This window comes from Diabrotica virgifera, chromosome 9 (assembly GCF_917563875.1).
Source record: "Diabrotica virgifera virgifera chromosome 9, PGI_DIABVI_V3a".
NCBI classification, from domain to species: Eukaryota; Metazoa; Arthropoda; class Insecta; order Coleoptera; family Chrysomelidae; genus Diabrotica; species Diabrotica virgifera.
The window spans coordinates 87476616-87489630 of NC_065451.1; the positions used below are offsets into that span (position 1 = coordinate 87476616).

The following is a 13015-nucleotide window of genomic DNA, read 5'->3' on the forward strand; positions in this document are numbered from 1 at the left end:
GCGGCGACACAGAAGCCAACTGTCAATTCTTCTTCTGTCAACGTTCAATATTAACTGTCAATTCTTCTTCTTTTCCGTATAGTGCCTAACAGAACGTGACATTTGACGTATGACGTGACAAACGAAATAAATAAGAAGAAGAATTGACAGCATCATGACAAACTAAAAGAAGAGGAAGAATTGACAGCAACATGACAAACTGAAAAGAAGAAGTTGACATGACAAACGAAAAGAAGAAGAATTGACAGCAACATGACAACTAACAGAAGAAGTGACAATGGCTTAACAAAATGAAGAAGAATTGACAAACCGGAAAGAAGAAGAAGAATTGACGGCTGCGGAAAAGAAAAAGAGTTGACATGACAAACGAAAAGAAGAAGAAGAATTGACAGCAACATGACAACTAAAAGAAGAAGTGACAATGTCTTAACAAAATGAAGAAGAATTGACAAACCGGAAAGAAGAAGAATTGACGGCTGCGGAAAAGAAGAAGAAGAAGAAGGTGACGTGACAAACGAAAAGAAGAAGTGACGATGGCTCGACCCAAAGTAGAATTAACAAACCGAAAAGAAGAAGAATTGATAGCAACAAGACAAACGAAAAGAAGAAGAAGAAGTAACAATGGCACAGCACAATGAAGAATTGACAAACCGGAAAACAGAAGAAGAAGTGACACACCGAAAAGAAGAAGAATTGACAGATGGCTTGACACAAAGAAGAAGAAGAAATTAAATACGAGTTTATTATTCATAAAATTCACATCTAATACTAAGTATTAAATAGAATTTCATTAGTCACACAAAACGAATGTGTCAGCGGAAGCAAGGCACATTCCCAATCTCATATTACACCTGTAACATGATATTGCAATAGTAAGAATGTAGGGCAATGACCGCAAAAAAGCAACGATTATATTTTTTGCAACATCGCCAGAAACACCTTGCAAATTTTACACGACTCGTTAAAACGGAAATTAAAACTGCAACTTATATAAATAATATTCACATGTCTAATATTGCATTTTAACCTGATATTGCAAAATAAATAAGAATGTATAATATGGCAATGACCGCAAAAAAAAAAGCATCAATTATATTTTTTAGTATACGATTTCATTATTATGACACAGCACATTCTACCCGACGCGTTAATAACGGAAATCAAAACCGCAAACTCTAGCAATAATATGCACATGCCGTTTCAAAGAATCCTGCAAGTACATACATGTAAATTTTAATGCGTCATCAGATTAACCTACTATATAAATAGAAATCGGGGGATAGCCAGTTCATTGAGTTTCCGACAGGCATAAAGTACACCAATTGTGTCCGAACCACAGTTTCTGAACGTGTCGCTAGTTAGTTCGCAGTGCAGTGATAAATACTGAATCAAGGTAAGCTATCTTTGTTGTTCATATTAAATATTTTTTCTGTATGTATTTGTTGTGTACTTGTGTTTCATGTCTTAAATATTTTTTAAATAAGTTCTTGTGTTAGTATTATGTACTTGTGGTTCTTTTATCTATGTTTAAAATAATTACGTGCAAAAAAAATTCACGTCTACTGTGCTTTAATAATTGTGGACTATTTCTATTACTCTCTCCCCAATTTTCTTTTGCCGGCCTTCTATATACTTGTGTTTCTTTTATCTATGTATTTTTAAAATACTTACGTGCAAAGAATTTCCCTTCTCCTCTTCTTTAATAATTTGTGGATTACTGTTTTCTATTTCTCTGTGTTCCCAATTTTTTGTCGGTCTTCACAATTCACAATTTCTTATTTTTACACGATCACATTATTTTGTTAATGTAAATTATCGATTTTTTGTTTTTAATGTCTCTGTTTTTGTTACGTACTTCTGTGGATTTTGTTTTCTCTAAACTATTATTTATAGGAAAATAGTAAGATTTGTGCACGTTTTCTAGCAATTGTTTCTTATTGTTTTAGATGGATTTAACAAAAATAAATGCCGTTTCTTTGGTTGCAGACCGTAAACCAATAATTAAATTAAACGAACTACCAATAAACGAGCCACAAAAAGTAATAGACGCCAAGCTGGTGAAAAATAAATTTGGCCAAGTAGTTTTGCTGGAACTGGAGGAGAACGTTGTGTTCCTGCCAAATAGAGTCACAAACGTATATACTCCATTCATCTCTGACTTTGCAACTAAGAAGTATTCCATTATATTTCGAGGACTGATCGATACCGGATACCACCGCCCATCAGCAAAATTTGAGATAATAGACAACTAGCTATTAGAATAAAGGAAAAAGGGTAAGTGATCTTGTTCTTTCTTGTATCTTTTGTGTTTGAGTAGCCATGCAACATAAACAAGTGATCAAACAGTCTGATGATTTGCTTCACATTATTAAAACGCTTCGTAAAATAATGTTTGACAAATTCACTGATAGGGACCGTAAAGTGTGGACAAGACGTGTAAATAGTCAAATTTGGAGATGCAATAAAGTTATTAAAAACAATAAGCTACCCATTGGAACAGTTAGAAAATTGCAAACTAACATAGGTCATTTTAAGCATTTTAGACAAATTATTTTAAATTTCAATAATAAACATGTTGGGATGGGGTTTAGTTCAAAATTACGCAATAGAGTTAAATGGGAAAATGTTATGTCGTGTTTTGCCAGTCGAATTAAAACCGGTGTAATAGTAAATTTAACTCATAAGGACATTGGCCAATTTTTAGAGGATGCTTATACTGTTTTTAGCAACAAAATTAAAATTATTTTGAAAACACATAGAATACTTAAAGTCAATACTGCATTTTGCGGGGAGTTCATTAAAAAATCAAGTGATAGTGAAAGTGTAGATTTAAAATATTTTAATACGAAAAATGCTATTATAGATACATCGACCGATTTACATCTTTGGTTTCGTGAAAATGTTAAAGATAAAATTTATACAAAGCTGTCCGAATTTGCAGAAAAAGATTCAGGAGCCGCGCTGTCTAAAGTAATTTCATTAGAGGTTAATATTAATAGAGTGGACATAGGAAACGGTTCGTCCTTCATTGACTTGCCAAAAGAGATTAGTAATAAAAAGGCTTGTATCAATGTTCGTAATTTTGATCAAGCATGCTTTTATTGGTCAATAGTTAGTGCTTTGTATCCTGCTAACAAAGATGCTCAAAGAGTATCCAAATATCCACATTATTCTACTATTTTTCAAACGGACAAATTAGAAAGCCCAATGCCATTAAATCAAATTTCAAAATTCGAAAAACTAAACGCCATATCAGTCAATGTTTTCGTATTAGAATTAAATATAGTTAAGGACAAACAATTTTACGAAGTAGTACCTGCCAGACTGACACCAACAAAGTTGGAAAAGCATGTTAATTTGCTTCTTGTGCAAGATAAATATTTTCCAAAATTAAATGATTACGATGCTCCTCCAGAAGATGACGATCAGACGGAAATACGTTTTCATTATTGTTGGATTAAAGATTTGGGAAAATTAGTACAGTCACAAGTGAATAAGAGCAAAAGTAAAAAATATATTTGCGATCGTTGTTTAAACCACTTTAGCAGTGAAATCAAACTAGCAGAGCATGAAGAAATGTGTTCGGATATGAATAAATGCAAAATGACTGTTCCTAAATATGATCATGTGGGTTTTCGCAATTTTACGTACAAACAAACAACTCCGTTTATAGTTTATGCCGATTTTGAATGCCAATTACATAATTTTACGGATTCCAATGTCAAATTGAGTAAAACAGCAAAATATCAGAAACATGTACCTTTTAGTGCAGGTTATTATTTTAAATGTGCTTACGATGACAGTTTATCTTATTTTAAGAGCTATAGAGGTGAAAATTGCATGGAGTGGTTTGCAAAAGAAATGGCTGAAATTTCCAAATTTGTAAATTCCAAGTTGAAAACAATTATACCTATAGCCGAAAAGACTAATACAAATGGAGCGACTGTTTGTCATATTTGTGAGAAACGCTTTTTGGCTACAGATACAATTGTAGTAGATCACAACCATTTTACCGGAGAGGTACGTGGATTTGCACACCAAGCATGTAATTTGAACTTTAAAAAATTATTTGTTGTTCCCGTGGTTTTTCACAATTTTAGTGGTTACGATTCGCATTTTATGATTATTGATTTATGCAAACATGGGCACTTGAGTCTACTTCCAATTAATAAAGAAAAATATATTTCATTTACATTACACTCTGACGAACATCAAATTAAATTACGATTTATTGATTCACTAAGATTTATGGGAGCTTCACTCGACGAATTAGCATCAATTTTAGACACATCGGAAAAGAAGATTTTAAAACGAGAATTTAGTAATTTAGATGATGATACATTCAATTTGTTAACTTGTAAAGGAGTATTTTGTTACGATTATATCGATAGCGTGGAAAAATTAGATGAAACTTCTTTACCCAACATTAGGCATTTTTATAATAAGCTAAATAATGAATATATTAGTGAAGAGAAGTATGCTCATGCGCAGAATGTTTGGAATAAATTTAATTGTAAAAATTTGGGTGAATACAGCGATTTGTATTTGAAAACAGATATTCTGCTGCTGGCTGATGTGTTTGAGCAGTTTCGACAAAAATGTCGAGACACGTATAAACTAGATCCTGCTTGGTATTATACCATGCCAGGATACACGTGGGATTGTATGCTGAGATACACAAAATGTAAATTAGAATTGCTAAAAGATGTGGATATGATTTTGTTCATGGAAAAAGCCATAAGAGGCGGAATATCTGTTTGCAGCAACAGGTATTCGGAGGCCAACAACAAATACATGTCGACGTATGACCCCACACAACCCTCTAAATACATCATGTATTTAGACGTGAATAATCTGTATGGCTGGGCCATGAGTGAGGCTTTACCAATAGGAGGATTCAAATGGATTGAAGATGGTACCAAATTTGGTGTTGCATCAAAATCCACTAATCTTCCCGAAGGTCATATTGATATTATGTCAATACCAAATGATGCGAAAGAGGGCTATTTTTTCCAAGTTGACTTGGAGTATCCACGCGAATTGCATGATAAACACAAAGATTTTCCATTTGCTGCCGAACACCGCATTCCGCCCGGTTCAAAATTGCCAAAGTTAATACCAACCTTATATCACAAAACAAAATATATTATTCATTATAGAAATCTTAAACAGGCATTAGAGAACGGTTTAATTTTAACAAAGATACACAGAGTGTTGAAATTTAAACAATCTGCGTGGCTGCGACCATATATTGAGTTAAATACCAACTTACGAACAGCAGCCACAAGTAGCTTCGAAAAAAATCTCTTTAAATTAATGAATAATGCTGTGTTCGGTAAGACAATGGAGAACATAAGACGTCATCGTATCGTAAAATTATGTAAAAAATGGCATGGAAGGTACGGAGCTAAAAATTTGATTGCAAGTAGTCGATTTCATAGTCGAACGATCTTTCATGAGAATTTGGTGGCTATCGAACTGAAAAAATCAGAAGTATGCTTTAATAAACCCCTGTATATAGGCGCAGCAATCCTTGATATATCCAAATTATGTATGTACGATTTTCATTATAACTTTATGCTTCCAACGATGGGAGAAGAAAACTGTTCATTGCTGTACATGGACACAGACAGCTTTATTTATGAACTGCAATGTTCAGATGCATATAGAGAGGTTTTAAAAGCATATCCAAGCAAATTCGATACCTCCGACTACGCCGAAAATAACCCATATGACATAGAACGATTAAATAAAAAAATCCCTGGATTAATGAAGGATGAGGCAAATGGGAAAATAATTACACATTTTATTGGGCTAAGATCAAAAATGTACACATTTAAAATGCAAATAACAGACGTGGAGAGGGAAAAAGAAAGACAACGCCTGGAACGAAAACAACTAAACAAAGAGAGAATTGAAAGCGACGTAAGCAATTTGGGAATAACCAAAAAGGCAAAAGGAGTGAAATATAATGTCGTTCGAAATAAAATTACGTACGAAGACTATGAAAAATGTCTTAAAGAATTCAAAATTCAAAACGCAAGCCAAAGATGTATTCGGTCATATCAACATTCAGTATTTAGCATCGAACAATCCAAAACGGCTCTAAGTCCTTATGACGACAAGCGGTACTTAATACCAAAATCATTTAATACGCTTCCGTGGGGGCATTATAATACATAAAACGGCAGTGTCATCACTAAACATTTATTTGTTGTTGTTGTTGCAGAAATACAGCAAAAGAAAAGATGGTAACAACATTACGCACACAATCTATAAAAACTATTTGTGAAAATATCTTGAACATAACTGAATTTGTTGAGATGTCACCACTGCCGTGGAGCCTTACTGTAGAAATTTGTAATAATTATAGTATTTATCGCTTTCGAAAATTATATGAAACTGATTATTTGCATAAAATACAAATATGTGATCAAATAGATTTTGAACAAACAAAACGTGAAAACGAAGCAGAAAGAAATCATCTTTGTGAGTCAAATTATTATAAAGAGAAAGAACTTAATATGTATTGTGTTTGTTTTTCTGCATTTGTAGCAGATGCTATTGCTTTAAACTTTTGTTTTAGCTGTTTCAAACTTTTCCGAAACGTACTTAAATCAAAAAATAAATGTTATGGTTATGAACAGGTTCTTAATTGGAATGAATATCATGAATATGAAATAAAATATTTGTATGATTTAACAGATAATTGGTGTCAAAATTCGTTTGATCACGTCTTGTTTGATACAACTTGGTCCTTTCAATGTAGATGCTCAATGCATAAATAATTTTCTTCTTTTTGCGCAGTATATGGTTACTTAAAAAAAAAAGAAAAGATCACTTATCGCAAAGTTTTTGTAAATTGTATATAAAAAATATTATCCATTGTATAATGTAATTTTTATTAATAAAATTGTTTAATCTTAATTTTTGTTTGTTTTATTTATATTAGGTAAAAATAAAAGACAACATATTTATTAATATTATTTATTCACAACTATCCAAATCATTTACAACTTTATTGCTATAATACCATACATATTCATTCAAAGCTTGACTTAACAAAGTATCTGGAGAAATTTCACAAAACGCAGTTAAAGCGTGAAGTCGACTATATAAACTGTTACTCTTATGACAATTTTGCTGAATAAAGTATACAACATTTCTATAATACGAAAAAAACTGTAAATTGTCCAATAACGACACTCGTTGAGACACTAAATCAATGTTTGCTCTCAGGATCTGGCTTACATCATCTTCACATAAATAATATTCGATTCCGTGTTTCTCGATAGTCAGGAACTTTACATTTTCCATTACCAATTGTCTTAGTTTGCAGAAATCACCACACTCAAATTCGATTGGATCATACTCATCGGCATAGGTCGGCAAAGGTGGTATGAAAAATTCTTCCATAATTTGTATAAACATCTCAATTAGGGTAGTCCACTCGAATGTGTTTAAACTGATTCTTGTAAATTTACCATGTTGGTACAGAATAATGGATGGAGAAAACTGTCGAGCTGGAGATAGGCCAATTTTTATGTGAAAACATCCTATTGGATAGGTAGTTTCCAATAAATAATATGGTTCATCTTTGGCAGCTTCTTCATATTTTTCCAGTACTCGATCTAATTCAGCGTCGTAGATAATTGTCTCTTCACTTTCGTATCCGCTATCTTGAGAAGTCATAGTACTGCTGTTGCAACTGAATACACAAGTCGGTTGGAGAAACTCAAACTGAATGTGACGGATGGTTGCTGAGAGAATTTATACTTTTTCAATCCCCCACTCTTTGCGTGTAATTGTCAGCATTTTCTAAAAAATGTATGTCTACGCGGCGTATCGAAATATAGATCCTTAAACTACATCTGAACTAGTAATCCAGCTGTTGTGTTTGCTATCCAATCCTAACCATTTAACATACATTTTATTGCCTTTTCGTCTAAGTACTTTTTCAACCAAGTAAATGTCGGGATTTTTTGTTTTCTGTAATTCTTCTTCGTAAAACCCGCCGCTAATCGGTGTACCTTGCATGTCTTCGAGCAAATACGTTATAGGATTCGTTATCTTAACTTGTACAATTCTAAATAATTCTGTAGTCCAATTGGGCGTGTAGGCCTTTTCAAAGAAATGTTTTGCCTTTGATATACGTACAATGTCGCCAACTTTAAATCTCCGTGGACCGGCAATCTTTAAATGACTATAATTTTTGTTTAAAATGGCTTTTTCATTGGATTTGTTGACATGAGATGGCTTGTATCCTGTTTTACTGTGCTTTGTATTGTTGTATTCCTCAGTGACTGTAGGTAGTGCATCTAGCCATTTGTATGATCCATGTAAACTAAAATACTTGTACAACTTTGCTTTCAACGTTCTAATAACTCTTTCACAAATGGCAGCCTTCTTAACCGTGTATGTGCTGTAATGATTAATTTCGTGTTTTTTCATTAAATTTTGAAATTTTCTGTTGTAAAATTCGGTTCCCTGATCAGATTGTAGGTTTTTCGGAACTCTTTGAGTACGGGCGAGAATATCCGAAAATGCGCGAGTAATTTCCTCACCTGTTTTGTTCTTTAGAGGACGTGTCCAAACAAATTTTGAAAAACAATCAATTACAACTAGTATTAGTTTGTAATTTTTATTTTGGTGCGCATAAGGACGCATTTCAGCCAAATCCATCTGCCACAAGTCATCGATTCCTTTGATTATTGTTCGTCGACGAGGATAGTTTTTTCGTGATGGTTTATGCAACTCATACACCACCTGTTCCTTTTCTTTAGACATTTTTATAAACGACTTTCAATTGCTGTTAGGCGGGTATCTATATTCATCGAATGAAGGTTGTCTACTACATCCTGTAATGCCGCGTTCATTTCTTTTATCTTCTTTTCCATCTTCATATCGTATATCGCATGATGTGCAATGGTTTCTGCAGCCGATTTTATATTCTTATCCGTATCCTTTTTTAGTGTATTCAAATCATCTTTGAATATTTTTTGCAACTTTTGCTCGAGAAGTGGAACTGTGGTTTTATGAAGCTCTTTTCTTACTTCGTTTAGTTCCATGGTTAAATTCTTTATATCATTAGTTTTTTGCTGCAACAACTTATTTACATTATTCTCCGTGTCCTTTTTTAGTGTATTCAAATCATTTTTCATTATTTTCTGCAACTTCTGCTCGAGAAGTGGAACTGTAGTTTTATGAAGCTCTTCTCTTACTTCATTTAGTCCGATGGCTAAACCTTCTATCTCCCCAGTTTTTTGCTGCAACAACTCACCATGTGTTTGAATTAATGGTGACTGTATGTTACGCAACTCATTTATTTGTGCATCGACGTATTTTTTCGTTGCAGCATCACCATTTTCTGATGGATCCTTGACATTGCAAATTTTCACATTTTCGGCATTAATATTTCCGTCAGAAGTATGTGGAAATGTAACTCGCGTCACCTTTTGAGCGCTACCACCACCACCACGAGAATGATGACCGAATTTGTCGACACTCATAATGGAAATGATATTGTCATTCCCAGTTACTCTATTATATTAGCTTCTTTTAGTTCATTGATGATGGTTACAATTTCGTTGTCGAGAGATGTGTTGCCGGCGTCTTTCGAAGCCACCAAGAGTTGAAGACGATCCACCAATTCATTTGGGTCGTCCCAGTAAATATATTCCCTAGGCAAATCATTGTATGTCAAATGCGTAGGTAATCCAGAACCGACATCTCCTCTACTAGTTTCTGTATGACGACGTTGAGGTATTAATGATGGAAGATTAGGTTTAATAATTTCCTTCCACTTGTAGCCGTGGGTTCCCTTTAGTGTACCATCCCGTCTTTTATGAGCGCCGGTTATATCCAACAATGAAATATAGTCTTTAACGTCTTCTTCTTTAAAATGATCAGGGTCTTTGTAAAATATTAACTCATATAGTCCACGTGTCCCTTTAACATATTTTCCTTTCGTTACAATCCTACCATCCCGAGTGAAATTAATATCAGTGGAACCAAGTGCCCATTTTGCCGTTTTGCTATCATAGGTTGGACCGTATACCTTATCTATTTGATCTGAAGATATCCCGTGATTTATCACGTAAGGTTGAATTAGAGAATGATATTGGTCTAGGTAATCTTGAAATACTTGTTCGGATACTTCATCTTGCGATTGGTTTGTTTCTATGTTATCTTCGTATTCTTCATCTTCTTTATCGTTGTTTTCAAACACATCTCCATCACTTATAAATGATAATGGTGGTGTAGGATTTTCCTCTCTATCTGGCTCTTTTTTTAGTCCTACTTGTTCCTTTTTCACCTCTTCTTCTTCTTTTTTAACTTGTCTAAACTTGTTATCGATAGCATGATGCAACGTTTTTGATGATTGCGCAATATTCTTGAGTGGTTTCGAGATTGGTTTAAAAAGTTTATTTAGTGACTCATCTTGTTCTGTCTTGCCTAATTTCAATGCCAAATATTTTTTGCGAATTGATCTAGCCAATTCGGCAACTTTCTTCTTGCGCATGGCAATGGCGACCGCATCATAAGACATTTTGTTGACAACTAAACAATACATCAACTTACAATTTTATATATTTATCAAATCCTTTGCGGTATCGGCCATTGTTAAGGGGAAAATCTTTCATAATGACCAAAGTACCATAGCGGTCTGTCGTCCAACATTCTGAACACATTTTTTTAAAAATCAAAAATGAATAACCATTTTCAATTTCGTTGCAAAACGAAAATACAGCCGAACCATATTCCAGTCCAATCAGAGAGTGCTGCAAGCACCTCTACCGGTTTCGAAACTTATTAGTCTCTCATCAGGAGGCACATATGCTGCTCTCCCCGATCCAACCAAAACAAACCCCAGCGTGCAGTCCCGAATTGCAACGAACGAAATGGCATAGATGCCCTAGCGGCAACTGCTAGCAAAAGACTAAGTTTTCACTCTAATGGCATATAACATATCCCACCAGAATGAAAACAATGGGAACCTTCTCTGGTTACACCTCCGAGGCTTCTACAATTTGCAAGCCATACGGATGCTGAGACTAAGGAAGATGAGGGAATTCTACAATTTACAATTCACGTCACATCTGCTCAGCGCGGTAAATTTTTTAAACATTTTTTTAAATTCATCAAACGACATGTCTGGCGATACGTGTTCATCAAATATATGCTTCAAATTTATCTCGTCCTGCTTGAATAATACAATCATGTTACAATTGTCTCTTATTAGCTGCTTCGGTATTTTTGAATATGTTTGACATAAATAAGCGGCATCGATATTTTTATGTCTGCACATGGAATAATACTCGCGAATCTTCTGTTGGCCATCACATGCAACATCGTCAAATAAAAAAATTGAGTTTGGTTGTGCTTCATCTGGACTGATAATTTCTTCATTGTCTTTGAATGGAAAGTACCCAACACCTTTGACTTGGGCTATTACATCTTGCAGTAGTTGGTATTTCCGTTGAAAAAGGGATTTCGAATAAACATAGACATTTTTGAATTTGGCGCCATTCGGATTAAATAATAGTGATAGCATGACATTCGTTTTTCCGCACCCACTTGGACCGCAAATAATGGCTCTAAATGAGTTTGGTAGCAATTTACCATGTTTACTGACTGTCACTTTCTGGACAATGTCCAGATTATCAATTGGCAACGTCTGCTCTTGTTGAACGATCTTCATCGTGTGGCAAGTGTAGTACATAAGTACGGCAATATATTATAGATGTCATCACTTGCATGGCATCAGTCCAATGTTGGTCGTCGAAGGAGGAGGTCTCGTGAACTCTTTAATTAATAAACTGCCATTTGAGCTACATATTCCTGGCGGTTATCAGTACTGTGGACGTAAGTAACTTTGCGACAATTTTGTTGTGTTTTATAAGTAAAAAAAAAATACGTTCTTTATAGCTGGAACAAAACTACAAAAACGTCTTGCACGTGGAGATCCAGGTATTAATCCATTAGACGCAGCTTGTAAACAACACGATATCGCTTACTCGCAGCATTCATCTCTCGAAGAACGTCACAAGGCCGATAAAGAATTGGAAAATAGAGCCTGGGAGCGATTCAAGTCGAAAGACGCTAGCTTTGGTGAAAAAACTGCTGCCTTACTTGTAACCGGTGGAATGAAGACGAAAAGAAAATTGGGAATGGGATGTCAGTTACGTCGTGGAAGAAAGGGGCGTTACTCTTTCAATCGCGATGTTGTCTCAAAAATTGCAAAGTCCATGAAGAGAGGAGCATCGTTACACGATACTGCTTTGACTGCTGTACGAATTGCAAAATCCATAATCAAAAGACTTGGCGGCCGAAAAGAAATTGATGTTCCTCGCGTACTACCACTAAAATCTGGAGGTTTCCTACCCCTCATACCTCTCTTTGCTGGTCTTTCGGCACTGGGGGCTTTAGCAGGAGGTGCTGCGGGGGTGGCAAAAACTGTGGTCGACGCAAAAAATGCCCAAAAGAAATTGGAGGAGGATATACGTCATAATAAGGCAATGGAACATATCGGTTCGGGTCTGTACCTACGTAAGAAACCCGGCTTGTATTTGAAAAAAAACTTCCAATAAAGCTGCCCAATCGTCCGCTGTACGACTTGGACATTGCACATTACGCGAAAATACTTAACATACCACATTTTCGAGAAGTTTTCATGAATGACGCTCTGCCTAGAGACGGTCCTCGACAACGAGAATGTGCAATAGTTAACTTGGATGTGTCCGCGCATAACGGAACACATTGGGTAGCATATAGAAAGATAAACAACGACGTGGAATATTTCGATTCATTTGGTAATTTGAAGCCGACCAAAGAACTTGTGAAATATCTGGGTGCACGTGCCAGAATTTTCTACAATAATCACCAGTATCAAACTTACAATCAAATCGTTTGTGGGCATTTATGCTTAAAATTTTTATATAATGGACAGTAGTAGATTGCTTATGTCCCATATGTTTCGCGAAAAATGTTTTACGGAATATAGTGAAGAAGAACT

At 34.8% G+C, this 13015-nt stretch overlaps 1 protein-coding gene across 1 annotated transcript; it reads left to right on the forward strand.

The window, feature by feature from the left end:
* The first annotated feature begins 4248 nt into the window (after nucleotides 1-4248).
* LOC126891076 (uncharacterized) lies at nucleotides 4249-6183 on the forward strand. Its single transcript, XM_050660254.1, has one exon. It carries the CDS (start codon nucleotides 4249-4251, stop codon nucleotides 6181-6183), a length of 1935 nt encoding a protein of 644 aa, XP_050516211.1.
* The last annotated feature ends 6832 nt before the right edge of the window (nucleotides 6184-13015 follow it).

Excerpts from the sequence above, each read along its gene's own strand:
- LOC126891076 (XM_050660254.1), top strand. The coding sequence starts at position 4,249 with ATGGGAGCTTCACTCGACGAATTAGCATCAATTTTAGACACATCGGAA.